Raw genomic sequence first — 17,481 nt, 5'->3', positions numbered from 1 at the left:
TTATGCCATTACTGGAATGATTTTGAACAATACCAGGCTATTTCGACAGTTAGGAAATCCCAGAGGCTAGGACTGTAGCTCAGATTGCTGGCTTAGCAGAGAGGCCCCGGGTTCTGCCCCAGCTATGGGGTGAGACACCCCATGGCACCTGCTGGAGTTTCCCCAAATTGTCTCTGCTCAGGCATCCTCCCCGCACTGCACCCACCCAAATCTGTTCAAATTTAATTAGGGTCAAGACGGAAGCAGTGGGGTGACAGATATAGAAATGACATCTATATGACAGGAGAGGGCACAGAGTAAGGCTGGGTGAGACAAAAATCTGTCATGTGACCTTGGCGGGCTTCACCTCAGTGGGCTTGTTTGTGCGGTCCACGCCCTTGACAAAAGCCTGGCGGAGTGGGGCTCAGAGACCTCGGTCGCTGGTCCCAGGCCACCCTAACAGGTGTTCGCTAGTGTTCGCCCGCCCTACGCCTTGCCCTTGGAGCGGGTTTCCCCGGCAGAACCCAGGGCCTCCAAGCGCACGCGGATGGACGCGCCCCAGAGCCCGACCGCATCCTGCATCCGAGACAAGCGACCGTCCCATTGGACAGCACGGCCCTGCAAGGCCGCCCTGCAGCCAATCGTAGCCGCAGGGCGGAGCTTTGCCTGACGCGCGCTGGGGGCTCGGGCGGATGCTTTAGCTCCGCTGCTCAGTCCAGCTTGCGTGTACTCCAGCGTCGGCACTGACCATGCAGGAGCCCCTGCTAGGATCTGAGGGTCTGGACTATGACACCTTCCCCGAGGCGCCCGCGTCGCCGAGAGAAAGGACGCGGGCCGGGTGAGAGTCGCAGGGCGTGGGGGGTGGGAGGTTGGAATGGCCTTATCTCCAGTAGGCTGTCGGCACACATCTTGGGCTGCCACTGACTTCTGGTGGCTACCAAGAGTCATCTGGCTCTTTCTAACCGCATGCTCGCAAGTCCTATTTAAAGAGCTGATCTCCCATAGAGAAGTGGCCTTCTCAAAAAATAATGGGTGGGGACCCATCTGTCACAGATAGGGAGAGAATGAGGGTCTTGCCTGAGATTACAGAGCAAGTTTTGGGCAGCACAGCAGGAAAGGGAACCCATGACCCCTTTTTTGGAGAAAAAGGGGTCCCATCCCCAACTGGCACCCTGGGGATTTCCTAGAGCCGTTGCTCAGGCCTCAGGGAGGTACCAACTTGACTGGCCCTGGACCCAGGCTTCTCCCTGCTGTCAGCTGAGCCGGATGACCACGAGGCTCAGGGAAGGCAGCAGTCTGGGAACACAGGATCCAGTTAGAGGACTTGACCCTGGTCCTTTGGTTCCACCCCCATCCTCCACCAGGGTCTTGCAAAACAGAAGGGTGTTCCTGGCCACTTTTGCTGCTGTGCTGGGCAATTTCAGCTTTGGGTATGCCCTGGTCTACACGTCCCCAGTCATTCCTGCGCTGAAGCTCTCTTCTGACCCAGAACTACACCTGGACAAAAAGCAGGCATCCTGGTTTGGGGTGAGACCTGTTCTCTAAGCCAGGCGGGGTAGTAGGGGAGCATGGACCCACTCAGTCTGTTTACCACAGAGAACTAAAATCCCTCAGCCTTGGCACCTCCCCTAAAGCCTCCCTCACACACTCCTGTCTGCTAGTGGTGATGGCAAGACCCATGAGGAAGTGACATCCTACAGAGATGCGGGGGGCGGGGGGGCTGATGGGAAGATTTCCCAATAGCATACCCACAGCCAGGCTGCCACAGCAGAGCTGACATCTTCATGGGTGTCTGGAGGCAGGAACACCAGGTGCCAGAGGGATGAGAGGTGTCATCTGGAGAAAGACATAGTATGGCCAAATAGAGAAGAGCCCAAGGGGCCCAAGACTGTAGCATTAGATGTCAGTAGACCCTGTGTTAGAACTGCAACTTGACAACCAAGCTGGAAAGATTCAGGGTTTCTTGAGCATTTCAAATGGGGTGGGCACGTGCAGGGAACACACAGCTCAGATATTTGGTGAAACAGTTTTACTCCTGGGGTCAACCTGTGCTCTCCCCATTACACAGCTGAGAAACTGAGGCTTAGACAAGCCAAGCTGTGTGCCCTGGTCCCACTGCTCATGAGTAACAGAGTCCAGGCAAATCCAATGACCCCCAAATCTTAAGTCACAGTTCTCTTGGGTAGAGTGGAAGCTATAGAGGATGCCGTTAATCTCAGGACTTGGGAGGCGGAGGCAGATGACCACATTTGAGGCCTGTGTGGACACTCCTGAGCTGAGCCATTGTGGACAGGTGGCCCCCCTGCACCTCTAGAGCAGAACAGTAGTTGTGGCACCCTCCCATACCGTTGTCCACAGGCGGCTGTGCACTCCAACAGGATGAATGCCTGCCTTCTGGGTCAGCCCTGGGGGAACTATCTCTAGGCTCCGCTGGGGGTGAGAACGCTTAAGACCATTGTATCTTCTCGCACCCCTGCAGTCCGTGTTCACCTTGGGTGCCGCAGCTGGGGGCCTCAGTGCTATGGTACTGAATGACCTCCTGGGCCGGAAGCTCAGCATCATGTTCTCGGCTGTCCCCTCAGTCATTGGCTATGCACTCATGGCTGGTGCCCGTGGCCTCTGGATGCTCCTGCTGGGGAGAACGCTGACAGGCTTTGCCGGGGGACTCACTGCTGCCTGCATCCCGGTAAGGCCAGATGTCTCCGCTGCTTCAGGGCTGTTCCGGGCCACCCCTGCCTCTGAGCCTTTGCTCAGTAGAGTGTGTGGTGGGGTCTCCTACATTGCCCGAGGAACCTCACTTCCCTCCACCAAAGAAGCTGACATCACTGTCACCGAAAGCTTCCTATCCTGTGTTTTGACCTCAGTTCTATGCATTGCTCAACTGAAGAAAATCTGCGTTGAGCAAGGGATGTGAAGGGAAGTTCCTGCTCCCGCCCGCCCCCCCCCCAGCCCCAACTGCTTACCTCATGCAGTACTCCCTACAGACACCTGTCCTCTGGCCAAACAGAGGGAAAGGGGGTCACTAAGAGAAACACAGGCACCTGGCCTGAATACCCTGGGCTTGTTTGGGTCCCAGCATCATAGTCTGTCTGTGTGTCTGCCTCCCCACCTCCACCCCCATGCCCATCAGAGCTGAGTGTTTCTGCCTATTTTCTTGCTAGGGAAAGGGAAGGTCAGAGCTATGGTCAGAACAAATCCCCTGCCAGTTTCTCCCGGCTCCAAGGCCTCCCTCTCTCACCCCAGTGGGCCCAGAAACATGCATTCCCACTAAAGCCCCAAGTGGAGGCATGTGTCTTGCAGGTATACGTGTCTGAGATTGCACCCCCTGGTGTTCGTGGAGCTCTTGGGGCCACACCGCAGCTCATGTCCGTATTTGGATCCCTGTCTCTCTATGCCCTCGGCAAGTATCATCCTGTAATCCAGCATGCAGGTTCTGGAGATGGTGGGGGGGTAGAACTCTCCCTGAAAGAACCCAGCGCTGATAGGCAGGACATCTGGCTTCCTAGCCCCCATGGGTACCACATCTCTGAGCAGTGAGGCCTGTTCTACAGCAGGAGTCTCAAACCACCTTCCCACAGCACTAAGATTGTCTAGTATCCTGTCAGTCATGAGGGACGCCCATACAGGAGCTTGCCTGCCTGGGTGATGGGGATGAGAGTCCCATGCCCAGCCTCCCTACCCTCTTTCATTATACTGTAAGAAGCTCACTCTAGTACCAGGGTCCAGGCAATCCCTGCAGCCCCTCATTGCCTCTACTACAGAGACGTGGGCAATCGGGAGGCTTGGCCAGGAGTGCAGTGAGGTTACTCAGAGGCCCCAGCCCCTCACTAAAGCCTCTCTCACCAGGTCTTTTGCTGCCCTGGAGGTGGCTTGCTGTGGCCGGGGAGGGGCCTGTCCTCGTCATGATCTTGCTGCTTAGCTTCATGCCCAACTCGCCTCGCTTCCTGCTCTCAAAGGGCCGGGATGAGGAGGCACTGCAGGCACTGACCTGGCTGCGAGCTGACTCAGAGGTCCACTGGGAGTTTGAGCAGATCCAGGACAATGTGCGGAGACAGGTGCAGCATGGGTGGGGTTGACTGATCCGAGCCCAGCACGCAAGGCTCTCTGTGGCCTTGGACATTCACTGGGCCTCTTTGAGCCTTGACTGCCTCTCCTCGGAATGATGGATTCTTCCCAGTGTGCAGAGTCCAGGCAGCCTTGGGTGGCTGGGTCTCTCTTAGACCCACAGGTGCCAAGACAGGGTGGCCAAGGCTGGAGAGCCTGGCACAGCCCCTCAGCAGCAGCTTTGTGTTCCAGAGTAGCCGAGTGTCATGGTCGGAGGCCCGGGACCCCCGTGTGTACCGGCCTATTCTCATCGCAGTCCTGATGCGCTTTCTACAGCAGCTGACGGGCATCACGCCCATCCTCGTGTACCTGCAGACCATCTTCGACAGCACATCAGTGGTGCTGGTGAGAACACACACACACACACACACACACACACACACACACACACACACACACTGGCCAGAGTCCCGTGAGGCTGCTGAGGAGAATACAAGCAGGGAGTTAGGTGACGGAGACCTGGACACTTCTGGTTCACACCCTGCCTCAATTACAATTTCCTCAAGTGAAGCTTAAGTGTTTTAAAATATACAGTTAACGAAGGGAAACAATTTAATAGAATGTGGGGACTCTTGGGACCATGGCCCCAGGCTCAGATCCCAGGTGGGGCCTGTGAGGTCCCCGAGAGCCCAGTTCCACCCCCACGTTCTTCCTGCAATGAGGTTTGAAGAGGAGGATGACTTCGGTCCACCATCACTGCCCAGCCAGGATCTGTGCCCACTAGGACTAGTAGTAGGCATAGTGTATATGCCTGTACTGGGGAACCCCCACCCCCCAGTAAAGGGTTGGGTGCAGAGAAAGTACCTAGGGCTTGGTACTTGTGATGGCTCAAGGCAAAAAGGGACAGTGACCCTGGATTAGGCCTGAGTGCCCTGACATGAATTAGGTCGGTACAGGGCACAGAACAGGCCTCTCAGCCCAGTGTCTTGCCCCCAGCCCTCCCAGCAGGATGCAGCCATCGTGGGCGCTGTGAGGCTCGTGTCTGTGCTGATTGCGGCTGTCACCATGGACCTGGCCGGCCGCAAAGTCCTGCTCTATGTGTCAGGTGAGTGTCCCCACTCTGATGTTTGCCTCTCGCTCCTGCAGTCACCGGGTGGACTGTAGTCTTCAGACCATACCCAAGCTTCCCTAGCACATGGTGGCTGCTCCAGACAGATCTGCCAGAGCTCCAAGAGCAAGGGAGTCCAGCCACCTAGCTCAGGGCTGGCAAGAGACCCTGAGCTTGTCATTCCGTGTTGGGGGTGTTGGGGGTGGGAGGACTGCCCCTTTTACAAGCCAGCCTTGCTGCCCAGAAAGAGGTGCTGTGGGGCTCGGGAAGGGCCTCAGGCTTTGGAGAATCTTGGTCCTGAAGTGCCCGTGTGTCCGCAGCATCCGTCATGTTTGTGGCCAACCTGACACTGGGGCTGTACATCCAGTTTGGCCCAAGGACTCTGACCCCCAACAGCACTCTGGGACTGGAGATCATGACCTTGGAGGGTACAGAGCAGCCCCCAGCTATGTCCTTCAATTATCTCACTCTGATACCCCTACTGGCCACCATGCTCTTCATTATGGGTAGGAACACCCTGGCAGTGGGGACCCCTGGGATGGGCTGTTTGGGTGGGGGCACAGGGTTCTGTTACTGTCCTGGTTTGCCTGAGGGGTTGGGGAATTGGGGAAGTCCTATTCCTTGTAACCCAAGAGACACAAGCAAGACAGCTTGAGGGTCCCCAGGGCTTGAGCCCAACTGCTCCCCTCTTCCGGACAGGCTATGCCATGGGCTGGGGGCCCATCACCTGGCTCCTCATGTCTGAGGTTCTGCCCCTGCGTGCCCGTGGTGTTGCCTCAGGGCTCTGTGTGCTGGTCAGCTGGCTTACAGCTTTCGTCCTCACCAACTACTTCTTGCTGGCAGTGGTGAGTTTTTGCCCCCTGGACTCCCAGCGAGGCTTCTCCATTAGCAGTCTTCCTTCACAGACCCTTTAGAGGCTAAGAGTGGCCAAGTAATAGCACAGCCAAGGCCATGACAAGAAACAGGAGCACACGGGGATGGGGGGTGGGGTGTTTGTGGGAGTCAAGTTACCTCCCAGCCCAGATCAGCTGTACTGTCTCTTGACCTATTGGATGCTGGGCTTCTCCAGTGTAACCCTGTTACCTGACTATAGCATGGTGAGGTCCCTCCTAAATATACCTAGCTCCCAGGTCTGCCAGCCAGCAGGCCCTAAAAACACCTGAATGCTGGCCAGCTCCAGACTCTTATCAAGGCAATCCAGCTGGGTCAGCACAAGCCAGAACCTGCCCTCCTCCCTCAGTGACTGAGGTTAAGAGGAAGGTTGACACACATGCTGCCCACCAGGCCCTGTAGGCAGCCTAGAGCTTGGGTGTGGTACCTAAGACGGCAGAGTTTCCAAGGATGGCTGAGGGCAGTTTGGGGATAGTAGGGAAGGCCGGGAGGTTTCAGAGCAGAGCAGTGGCCAGATGAAGGCCACCCACAGGACTCAGTACTGGCTGAGTCCACGAAATTCTGGCTGGGGGCTGGGTCTGCTCAGTGACTCCCTCCCCAACTCCCCACTGCAGAATGCCTTCGGCCTCCAGGTGCCTTTCTTCTTCTTCTCGGCCATCTGCGCGCTCAGCCTGCTCTTCACAGGCTGCTGCGTGCCTGAGACCAGGGGCCGCTCGCTGGAGCAGATCGAGGCCTTCTTCCAAACCCGCAGGATGTCCTTCAGGCCCTAGTCAGGGGCTTGGCTCTAAGGGACCACATCACCCAGGCCAGGCCTTTGCGCTGGCCACAGTCACACCTGCAACCAGGAGCAGCAGCATCCCTGCCGTCAGCCAGAATGCAGAACACATTTCCACCTCCGGACAGGCAGTTCACCAACTATGGGCTGGTAGGCCCCAGCTCAGGCAGCCTGCGGTGCTGTAATACCTCAACTGAGACCTGCAGGGGGAGCAGGCAGCCCAGCCCCAGACTGAGCAAAGGCTGTGCCCAAGGACAAGGCTGTCGGGGGACCTGGGGCTTAGTTTCTCGCTCCTACAAGGGACACTTCCCATGCATAGCCACGCTGAGAACAGAGAACAGGGCTGGAGGTGGCAAAGTGGCTCTGTACAGGGACATCATCACATCATGCTGTTCTGATCAGCTGGCATGGGAAGGACAGGGTCCTGCACCCATAGGGTCTGGATACCTTGGGGGGAACACTGGGCTTCCAAAAGCCAGAGTACAGGACCCATTCCAACCTTTGGATACCTCTAGTCTGAAAACTGTTCACTGTTTTTCAAAATAAAGGAATTGGGCCTGCTGCCTCAGGGAGGAAAGGGGAGCGGGATCTATTCCAGGAGCTCCCTACCCCAGTAGCCAGGGCACTCTGGACGTGCTGCAGAGAAAGCAGCAGCCACCGTGGGGTTGAACGCCAGCTCACCCTTTACAGATAGGCTACTCTGAGACCATGTGAGCAGGCTTGGGCCAGGCTCAGCCCAGCAGGTGTAGTCAGGGTCTCCCTGCCAGTCCCAGACACTGAAGACAGAAGGTGACAGGTAGACGGTGCATACCAACTACAGCCTTGCTTTACTCCAAATGTAAGCTAACCAAAAACAAACCAGGGGGTGGGTGGCAAAGGGAGCCACAGAAGACAGTCAGATACAGGCAATAGAGAGGCCTAGTCTAGGCTAGAGAGTGCCTGTGTGTGCTCAGAAGCAAAGCAATGGGCTCCAGAGCCACCGTAATTCCGGAACCTCAGAATGTAAATGACTGTCACACTCTGGTCTCTATCCCTCTCTCTACCTTTACCCCCTACCCCATGCTTTCCCAGTACAAAATCAATTTCCTTATTGGGGTCCAATCTTATCCACAGATGTAGCCAGTGAGTTTCAATACCAGGGACAGAAGGCCTGGGCAGAAGTGACCTGAATCTTATGCCAATACAAGTAACCAGAGGGGCAGGTAGGGCCTTTGCTCCTCCTGGGAGGTAGACAGGTCTTACTGTGAACATGGGCCCTGACACACCCAAACATACATACACAGAGCCCTTGAAGCCCATTCCTGGCTTGAGAAAAATAGCCTCAGAAAAACCTTGAAGACACATGTCCCGCCAAGCCAGGTACACTGTGACATCTCGGCTACTCTGGGGTTCACTGTGTCCAGGCTCTCTGAGAAAAGACCAGAGCCCACATATCAAAGAGTCTCTATCCAAAATAGAATGCCCACTATTCCTGGCTCCAAAAACTGGTGAGCTAAAGATTCCCTAGAGACTCAGCAACTCCTGGGCTGGGTCCCATGGAGCAGGCCCAGCTGAAGTCCTAGTGCAGGAGAGAGGCAGGGCTTAGCATCTCTCACGTCATCTTCAGCCAGACCACCAACATGTGCCTAATGTCTAGGGTCCCGCCCATCTAAGGAGCCACTACTGCCAACATCACAGGACAGCAGGAAAAGATAACAGTGCAGAAGGATGGGGGACAACCAGGTTATGTGCAGGAGGACTAGTTCCAGAGTAGCAGTTCTCCATATCCTAGCCATGCAGGCCTACTCACCTAGGTCTAGTACCTGAGGCAGGGCCAGCTCTGTGTGAGAGATGACTTGAGTCTCTGCTCAGCTCTTCAAAGGCTACAGGATTCCAGGGGCAGGTTGGGAAGAATACCTGAGGTCAATCCCTACAAATAGTGAACCTGCCATCACTGATAAAGAGGCTCTCACTGCGTATTAGCAGGAGTACACGCTCCCAGCGCACACCACACACACAAACACACACTTCCTAGCACCAAAGCCTGAGCTGGGGGAGGGGCAGGACCTGGAGGTCAAGGCAAGGCCCATGGGAGATGGAACAACAAGGTATCTGGAATAGCTTGGTCAAGGCACCAGGGGACTTCCATCCAGCCCTCTGGCCACTGCCAAGGCTGCTCTTCTGGCCAAGAAGCTGCTTCCTGGGAGTGCTGTAGATTCTCAAAGGACCAGCCATCTCTCCTGCTCCAGGCAACAGTTGCTGGCCTCAAGACACTGCTGCATTCATCCTCTGCTCTGAGGACAGGTGCATGGGGCAGAGCTGAAGCCTCACCTGCCAGCCAGCTCGGCCCTGAAGCGGCAGGAGCCTGGGTGACCGGCCTTAGGTCTGGGAAGGGTGACCAGCGCAGGAATCCGCACCATAGGCTCACAGGAGCGAGTTCATCCCAGTGGGGCAGGAGCTCCAGGCTGAGTAGGTCCAGAGAACAGGGTAGGCACAAGACGACTTGAGGCATGATGACGTGCAGGGACTCCTCTCCCAGGCCATTTTACAGACTTGGTGCTCCGCCTTCTCCAGATGTCACACAGAACCCAGTGGCAGTAGGCAATGAGGGTAGGCCACCCTGGGCCACCTCACAGCTCTCCCTCCAGAGTCTCAGCCAGCTTCTCCTCATCTGCCTGTTGCCTCTGCTGCTGGATCCGAGCATAGGAAATGGCATCACCCCTAGGGGAGAAAAGAGGCTGTTCCATGGGCTCAGCCCTCCCACTACCAACGCCCAGGCTGCAATCAGATAGAACCTGCAGGCATGTTTCCCCAGGACTCTGCTCCCCAGAGGTCACCGTCAAGGGGACAGAGGCCTTGCTCCTCTGAGAGGGGCACATGTTGCTGGTACCGACAAAGCTGAAGGGGACAGGTGGCAGTTGGCTACAGTGTCTGGTGCATACCTGATGGAGTGCAAGCCAGGCAAGAGGGGCCACCTACATTGTCCCGAGTTCTTGACTCTCTTCCTGAGAGCACAGGTAAGTCACTTATGGCCACTGTGCATAACTAGACAGAGGGCTCCACCCAGACCTTTCCCACTTGAGAGATGGGGTAGCAGGGGCAGCAAAGGAAGCCCCACCCCGGGGTTGGGCTGCAGACGCACTTTTTGCCCAGGGCAGATAGTCCGTACAGCACCCCGGTGGCAAAGGCGATGGCGTTGCCCAGCAGCGTGGTCAGGGTCAGGCTCATGACGATGGGAACAACGGCCATCCTAGGAGAGAACAGAGGTCAAGGGTGCACTCCCACCCCATGTGTTGGCCCTGTGAGGGCCTCAAACATCCCTTCTGGAGGCAGAATTGAAGACCATAGCAGGTCTCCATGGCAAGATCTGTGACCCACAAATGGTTAAATAGCAAACAGCTGGGTATATGATTCATTAGAACAGAGAGGCTGGGGCCAGAGGATGGGGTTATGGTCCATCCGTACAGTCCTGTGCCCAAGTTAGCTTCTCAAGGCTCCCCCTCCACCGTATAGTGAGGTAAAACCTGAGATCCTGATGTCAGGTGAGGACTGCTGGCCACTTATCCCACACCCACCTCACACTGAATGAACGCTCTCATCAGTACAGCAATCCTGGGCCAGCTGTACCTCAACAAGCACCACCATCCCACTCCACCCTGACCCCCACACCCCACACCCACACCCCGTTCATGCCCAGGGGAACACTGGACCCAGTGCAGCTCTAGCTGGGGCTTCAGTAGCAGGCTGGCGCCACCTGGTGGTGGATTCATTCTACCTAAGACCCTCTGCAACTCAGTCTTGAGGGATGGGATTTTACAACAGGAGGTGAGTCCCAGACAGGCTGACTCAGGAAGGTTCTGGAGCCTGCAGCCCGGCCCTCAGTCCAGTCACTTCTGGAGAGGAGGCACCCGGAGCAGGAGGATGACACACACTCAAAGCCAACTTCACTCCTTGGACTTCCGGTGTAGATTTCATTATAGCAGAAGTGCTTCCAAGTGAGGAGGATCCTTGACTATAGCAGACTACGGTCCATCTATGGTTGTGCTTGTGGTACTCAGCAGACACTGACTAGAGTTCTGAGCCCCAAGCTTTGCAGGCCACCTTAGGAGGCACCATACCAAGTCATAATGCCCAGCGTCAGGGCTTGAAGCATGGTGAAGGTTGGTAACAGCTGTGTTTGGTAGGTGAGGTGTGCTACCATGTTTTCAATAGGCCGTTTTATCAAAACGGAAACCCATCTTAAGTCGAGGGGTTTCTATAATAAAATAATAGAAATCTCGAGGGAAACGATCATATGAGGAAAACCATTAATATTAAAGGCAAATAGGTTGGAAAAACCAGAATGGGAAACATAGCATAGGAATCTGAGGTCTTTAATACTGAAAACACACAGCCTGCAAAGTCAAACATTAAAGCTCTCAAAAGAGCAGGACAAGAGACCAGAAACCTTTTGAGAAAGAAAATGAATGAGAATATACAGGAGGGCATTTTACTTCCTAGACAATGAATATAAACGTTAAAGTGGCACTAGGCACTGGGTGGGGAGGGGACGGACACCCAGATAGCCTCTTGGGAAAGAAACTGAGTCACGTATGTTAAGATCTTTTGAATGACCATAGCCTTTGGCCTGGTAATTTCACACCTGGAAACATCTCCTAAGGATGTCATCATGGTAGTTTTGGCAGATAGATGTTCACCAGACTTGATTGACGTCAGCTAACAAATTAAAACAAAGGCACTATGTCCAGCTGAATAAATGTGTTTAACATTAAAAGGAAGGTCATAGTCTTTGTGATGATACTGAATATGAATACCACAGCAAGTCAAAAAAGCAGGTTCAACCTTTATAAGCAGGTTAAAGATGAGCTTCAAAAGGGTCTGGATTGGAGAAACACATGCCAGAAAATAGGTAGTGAGATCTGGAATGACCATCTTCTACTTTACAAATGACTTTTGATAAACACACATTACTGTGAACATCATGACAACACGTCTTAGAAACTCAAAGAAAGCCAGGTATGCTGACTCACGCCTTTAATCCCAGTACTCAGGAGGCAGAGAAGACGAATCTCTGTGAGTTCAAGGCCAGCCAGGTCTACATAATGAGACCACCTCAAATACAAAGGGTAGGGAAAAAACGAAGGGGTAAGGAGAGAGCTTAGTTGGTAAAGTGCCTGCTGCATGTGCGTGAGGCCCTGTTTGGATCCCCATAAGAGCCCAAGTACTTCAGGGCTGGTGAGGTAGAGACAGGCAGTCGAGCCAAATTTGTGAACTCCAGGTTCAGTGAGCGACCCTATCCTTAAAAACAAGTGAAAAGTGAATGAAGAAAATACCTGGTCTCCACATCTGGCTTCCGCACATGTGTGCACCTATATATAGGTATGCATACGTGTGTGTGTGCGCACGTATGCGCGCGCACACACACACACACACAAACCAAAGAACATCATGCGAGCCTGATTAGAATTTTGTGATCCTACGATCCCTTTAGATTTAGACACAACAGAAAACCGCCAGCAAGCACACACTCATTGTATACTCTCACTGCCGAAGCCGCTGAGCCTTCACCAAGCTTTGGTCTAACCTGATTGTAAAGATAAACCGTGATAAATATCACTGCCTAGCCAGGCCTCTCATGCAAAAAAAGTGCTTTCCTGAAGCTTCTGTGTATTCAATTTATCTCAGAAGGGGTGCAGTCTTATAACACTTGTCAGAACCAAAAGGAGAAAACGTACTTAGAGAAGAATGGTGTTTTCTGTTCTTCAGTCTCATGTCTCAACTTCTAGGTTGGTCTCACTCCTCTCAAGGCTGCCTAATGCCCTCGCAGATCTACTATGACCTACCTGGCAACTCCCAGCTGCTTCCTCCACACACACACTGCTACAAGCACCAAAGATCTTAGAACACTTGTGTGGCCGTAGCAGCCAGCTGAGCTCCAGAAGGCAAATACTGGGTCCCGCTCTTTAGCAGCTGTTATTGGATGGGCCAGTGGCTGTGTCTACAGCTATCCAATGAAACTCCTGCAGGAAAGAAAGGCCTCTACCTGTTCCTGCCCCGCACACCTCACCAATACCTGCTTTAATCAGAAAGTTTGGGGAACCGTGTCATAGGCCCCGCCCAACAGCCCCTCACCCGCAGTAGAACACAGCCTTCTGCCAGGAGCGCAGTCGATCGACCTTCTCAGCGACTGTGTTTGCAAACTCCACGAACTGGCAGCAGAAGGGCGCCTCGCACAACAGCAGGACGAAGGCATTCATGCTGCAGGGGCAAAGGCAACAAGGACGATAATAGTTGACAACCTGGGACTGCAAAAGCCTTCACGCCAGTGGTTCAAAGAACACCACCCTCCCACAGGCCCTCAGAAGATGCTACAAGGTACCTGTTTCTGCCAAACAGTTCAACACCCCACCCCACCCCACTGCTGTAGCAGCATCCCTAACTACCCAAGCATGCTGGAGGAAGAGCCTGGTATCTGATATCTTTATCCTTCCAACTGTGAAATGAACTAAGGCCCTTGCCTCGATGTTATCTTGAGCCAGCAGCATGTTCATCCACAGAACTTAGCCACAGTGCCAGCTGCTAGGAGTATTATCATAGTCGCCAACACTGCCACTAAGGGCAGGCTGCCCCCAGTCACTGAGGACTGCTCATAGCCTGAGGCCTGAGACCGTGTGGGTCAGGCAGACAGAGGTAGGGTAGTGGGCAGCCCATGCTGGGAGCTTCTACTCAGGTGACTTCGATCCTTGCCCAGTTGCTGGGAGCAGCTAGGCTGCTGGTGCTGAAGGCCTTGGCTTCCATGGGTGGGGAATGGTCATGATCAGACAACTGGGCCTTTGCCACATCTGGAAGAAAGTGCTGTTGACAGCCTGATTAACAGACACAGCTCTTGTAATTCCTGCCCACTGCCTGCCCACCGTGGCTGCTAGTCTTCCAAATATCAGCTCACTGTTCTGCCAATCTGTACACAACCTCTACAGTCCCCATCCTCGCCACCTGGGGCCAGCACAGGCCTCAACACACATCACCACAAGACCAAAATCACCCTGGCCTGAGGCCTAAGGCGGGACCTATACCTTGCCCCAAAAGAGAGGGCAGGCACTAACAAATGCTAATGCTTCCCCTGCGCAGTGAGCAGCCCTCTCTCTGGCGCCCCCTCCTGGGATCAAGCTGCTGGAAAGAGGGTGATAAGGAGCCCATCACTGGGGGGGTGGGGGGAACAGGGAGGGAGATAAGACCTGTGGATGCTATAGCCACCAGTTATACCTGCATCTGCCCCCCTAACTAGCCCTGCTCACCGCCTCATGGCTGGCCGACCACCCTCTTCTCTCCCTCTTAGACCCCCAACTCTGACCTTACACACCATGGCTCTGGAGCTCCGAGAGGGAAGATCCCATTGCAGTAGATGAGGAGTCTACAGTGTTGAGCCAGGTAGATGCTCAGTAACTGTGTCTATGACCCTGTACTCAATAAGGGCTCAGCCGGCTGTCCCCCTGGCCCATCACTGGTGGGAGCATGGAGGGGGAAAAGACCCGCATCACAGACCTCAAGCCCCACCGGGGCAGGCCACTCACAGCTACTCACATCATCCACACGCCAGCTGCAATATTCAGAGGGTGGATGGTGACACAGTTGAAGAGTCCAGAGATGGCACAGGCTTCAAAGCAAATGACATGGGCAGGAGTTAGTAGAGTATGTGGCAGACACTGAGAACATGCTCAATACTAGGGCTTCCCTCAGCCACCCACCCTCACCTGAGACAGCTAGCCTCTTCAGGAACCTCAAATCCAGCCACTTTCACACTTGCGGGGATGGTAAAGGCAACACCTTTCTCACACCTAAGGCTCTGATGAGCCAGCTCTTGGTTCCCAGCCATTATCAAAACCCCCTCAAGAGGTCAGGCCTGTTCTGCTCTCAACAAAAACCTTAGCAGGGGCCACCAATCACCATCCACGAAGTAGGCTGCTCAAAAAGCCCTCTGAATTGGAAAATTCTACTCAGATTTATTTGAGATTGCTTGTTGTTGTTTATGCTTGTTCGATTCGAGTTTTGGTTTTTTTCCCCCGTTGAGACAGAGTCCTGCTCTGTAGCCCAAGATACACTATCCTGCTTCCTCAGCCTCCTGGGGGCTGGGATTACAGGCCCGTGCCACTATGTCTGGCTACAGCCTGAATTTGGGTCAGGATAGGGATGCTTCTCATGATACACTGATGGGGGCCAGGTAAGATCCAAGTGACAGTTCCACATCTAAAACACCAGCCAATGATCCATCCTGGACATGTAGCCCCCTCAGCTCATTTTCTCTCCTACACATGGCCATGCTGTGTCCCAATAGTAGAACAGCAAGACGCCATGCAGGGACAATGTGTCCTCTTCTTCCCCACCATAGAACTTCACTTCAGTGTGGAGCCTGAGGTTCTTCCCCTCTGTCAGCACCTCAGGGACACAGTCTGCCACACCCACTCACAGCCTGCAGCTGGCTTCACCAGGAAGTCCCTCACCAGGAACTCTGGGAGCCTCTGAGGACATTCCTGGGAGTTGCCCAGCTTGGTAGGACACAAGCCCAGGTTGTCGCCAGGGAGGGGCAGAGTGCTGGCCCTCTGAGGCTGCAATTAGCAACCAACTCATTAAACTTGCAGCAGGCCTATGGCACCTGATCCCTCCACTGGGCCTGGAATTCCACCGTTTTCCTCTTTCCTGTGTTACACTATGCAAATGGAAGCTGATGCAGGAGAATGGATCTGAGTGGCCCAGCTCCTATGCCATAAAACCACCTTCCCTAATAAAGAACCCAAGGCAGCACTCACCCATGTGTGGCTCTGGCCGCAAAGCTCCTGGGGACACAAAAGTGAGGGACTACGCACCTTCTGCCTGTGTGGGGTTGGGTCTGGTCTCACCTGAGGAGCCTACACTGCTGGCATCAGCATTCCATCTGTGGCTCCACTTCACCCACTCTGCCCTACACAGACAGCTCTGGGGAGGACCAGGTCACAACGCAGAGAAACGGAAGTCCTCTGACAACCAAGGACTCAGAAACATCCACTTGGGCTGCTACTGCTATGTCCTCCATAAAAGGCAGATGTCACTATGCAATCTTTTCTTCTTTATAGCTATTGTCTCCAGATGTCTTTGGGACCAGAATAAATCCCTCCAAGGCCCTTCACTCTAAGAGAAGACAGCCCTATGCCAAAATGACTGGTTAAGACACAGCTCGTGTCAAAACCCCCTACTGAATTTCTAAAGCAAATACACTTTGCCCCTCCCCCAAAATCTGTAGGCTAGGAGGACAACTGAAGTTAGTGCCACGGGTTTCCCCTAAGATTTCAACTATGGTTCAACCCAGAAGGAGGGCTGAGTTGGGGGAGACCTTCTGAAGTAGCATAGACACCCACTTTAGGAAGCACAGGACTGGGCGGGATTTCCAAAGTCAGTCTAGAAGTCACGGGGGTCACTGATGGGATCACCAAGATGGAGGGAGGTCAGGATCTTCCTTGCTCCTGCACCCCTTAGCTCCACCTTGAAATAGCTAACTGCAGGAGAGGATCTGAATCCGACCTCGGCAAATTCCCTCCGGAACTGCCTTGCCAGGGCAGCACACAACTAGCCCCACCCAATCCACCTGAACTTCCAGCAGGAGCCTCTGAACAGATGGGGCTCCTAGTTACTCCTTCAGGCAAGAGAGCAGATGGGTCTGCCCTACCCACACAGTTTCGGCTCCTGTACCGGGTAGGCAATGGGATCCTCGGACCTCCCTTTCCTGAGACCAGTATTCCCCCTGGGCTTCTAGGAATTCACAATGAAAGGGACAGACAGGATTTAAGAAACACATTCCGTTCAAAAGTCTGATTTGGAAGGCCAGCAACATAGCTGCACGTAAGAGGCAGACCTGCCTTTCTCTTTTATCCTTTTAGAGCTCTCTGGGACCTAAGCTCAGGGGGTGTGAACCAGGGATTGGTGTGGAAGATTCCGGGCCGGTGAGAAGCATTAGCAGAGGGTGCACAGCTGAAGAGCTGGAGTCTAAATGGACACTGAGAAACCAATGAGCTGCTTCTCCCGCACCCCCTGCCCAGCCATCCTGTGGGGCCATCAGGGCCATCCCCCTGGCACCGTCAGACTCTCAAGCAAACTTGCTAGCCTGTGGCGACCTGTCCCCGCCCCCACTTATGAACAAGCTTTGCCCAAAGGCTGGGAATTCAACAGTCCCACCCCAGCCCAGGTGAGCATCGCCAGGCCGAGGAGGACCATGAAAAAGAGAGACGCGCGTCCTCCGTGAGTCTCGGCTCCTCTGGACAAGGCCGGGTCGGCTCGGCCTCTGGCCACCGCACTTCGGGTGATAGAACACAGGCCCGAGGCAAGGAGCCATGGCAACCCCGGGGACGCCCGCTCCCCCGGCCGCGGTACTCACACACGGCCCCCAGAACGCCCGCCAGGCGGCACAGCCAGCGGTACCACCATGTCATGCCCTCCTCCTGCGCCGGCGGGGCAGGGCCCGCGGCCGCCCCGGCAGCGCCCGAGCCGCTCATGCTGCTGGGACGCTACGCTCTAGGCTGCGCGCAGCCCCAGGCACGCACAAAGGGACGTGTCCACCCGCGCACGGCCTTGTGGGAGAGGCGGCGATTAGCATAAGGGCGGACCCGCAAGCCAGTAGTGGGGGGCGGGCGGGAGGCGGAGACTGTCGTATATTAGCATAAGGGGCGTGTTTACAGTC

The 17,481-nt window shown here is 54.7% G+C and overlaps 2 protein-coding genes across 7 annotated transcripts; one reads left to right on the top strand and one right to left on the bottom strand.

Annotated features, from left to right (window-relative positions):
* Nucleotides 1-635: 635 nt before the first annotated feature.
* Nucleotides 636-13,129, top strand: Slc2a6 (solute carrier family 2 member 6). 6 transcript variants are annotated; one of them, XR_005976355.1, is made up of 10 exons: nt 636-817; nt 1,344-1,506; nt 2,459-2,665; nt 3,280-3,379; nt 3,826-4,034; nt 4,281-4,428; nt 5,020-5,128; nt 5,452-5,637; nt 5,831-5,976; nt 6,637-6,773. XR_005976355.1 is itself a non-coding variant. In XM_041674322.1 (10 exons), exons 1-10 carry the CDS (start codon nt 729-731, stop codon nt 12,590-12,592), a joined length of 1,392 nt encoding a protein of 463 aa, XP_041530256.1. In that variant the 5' UTR covers nt 637-728; the 3' UTR covers nt 12,593-13,129. The 6 variants fall into 6 exon arrangements, 5 of the variants coding, with proteins under 5 accessions (XP_041530256.1, XP_041530255.1, XP_041530253.1 ...); XM_041674322.1 differs by lacking the exon at nt 6,637-6,773 and adding an exon at nt 12,563-13,129 and having other exon boundaries at nt 637-817; nt 4,276-4,428; XM_041674321.1 differs by having other exon boundaries at nt 637-817; nt 4,360-4,428; nt 6,637-7,491.
* On the bottom strand, nt 7,606-17,359 carry Cacfd1 (calcium channel flower domain containing 1). Its single transcript, XM_041674325.1, has 5 exons — nt 17,179-17,359; nt 14,358-14,430; nt 12,909-13,034; nt 9,919-10,026; nt 7,606-9,497 (listed from the first exon to the last, which is right to left on the bottom strand). Exons 1-5 carry the CDS (start codon nt 17,294-17,296, stop codon nt 9,407-9,409), a joined length of 516 nt encoding a protein of 171 aa, XP_041530259.1. The 5' UTR covers nt 17,297-17,359; the 3' UTR covers nt 7,606-9,406.
* Between the last annotated feature and the right edge of the window lie 122 nt (nt 17,360-17,481).

This window comes from Microtus oregoni, unplaced genomic scaffold, assembly GCF_018167655.1.
Source record: "Microtus oregoni isolate MIOR12 unplaced genomic scaffold, Mior012 000025F_ref0000491, whole genome shotgun sequence".
NCBI classification, from domain to species: domain Eukaryota; kingdom Metazoa; phylum Chordata; class Mammalia; order Rodentia; family Cricetidae; genus Microtus; species Microtus oregoni.
Note: the sequence above shows the minus strand (reverse complement) of the source record. Positions and strands in the feature narration are given on the sequence as shown.

What these genes read in the sequence shown, in the direction of transcription:
- Cacfd1 (XM_041674325.1), bottom strand. Translation starts at nt 17,296, where the DNA reads ATGAGCGGCTCGGGCGCTGCCGGGGCGGCCGCGGGCCCTGCCCCGCCG. An exon ending in GGGCGTTCTGGGGGCCGTGT is followed by an intron (nt 14,431 to 17,178) that starts GTGAGTACCGCG and finishes TTTGCTTTGAAG; the next exon opens with CCTGTGCCATCTCTGGACTC. An exon ending in GCAGCTGGCGTGTGGATGAT is followed by an intron (nt 13,035 to 14,357) that starts GTGAGTAGCTGT and finishes TTGCCCCTGCAG; the next exon opens with CATGAATGCCTTCGTCCTGC.
- Slc2a6 (XM_041674319.1), top strand. Translation starts at nt 729, where the DNA reads ATGCAGGAGCCCCTGCTAGGATCTGAGGGTCTGGACTATGACACCTTC. An exon ending in ACAGCACATCAGTGGTGCTG is followed by an intron (nt 4,429 to 5,019) that starts GTGAGAACACAC and finishes TCTTGCCCCCAG; the next exon opens with CCCTCCCAGCAGGATGCAGC. An exon ending in ACTACTTCTTGCTGGCAGTG is followed by an intron (nt 5,977 to 6,636) that starts GTGAGTTTTTGC and finishes TCCCCACTGCAG; the next exon opens with AATGCCTTCGGCCTCCAGGT.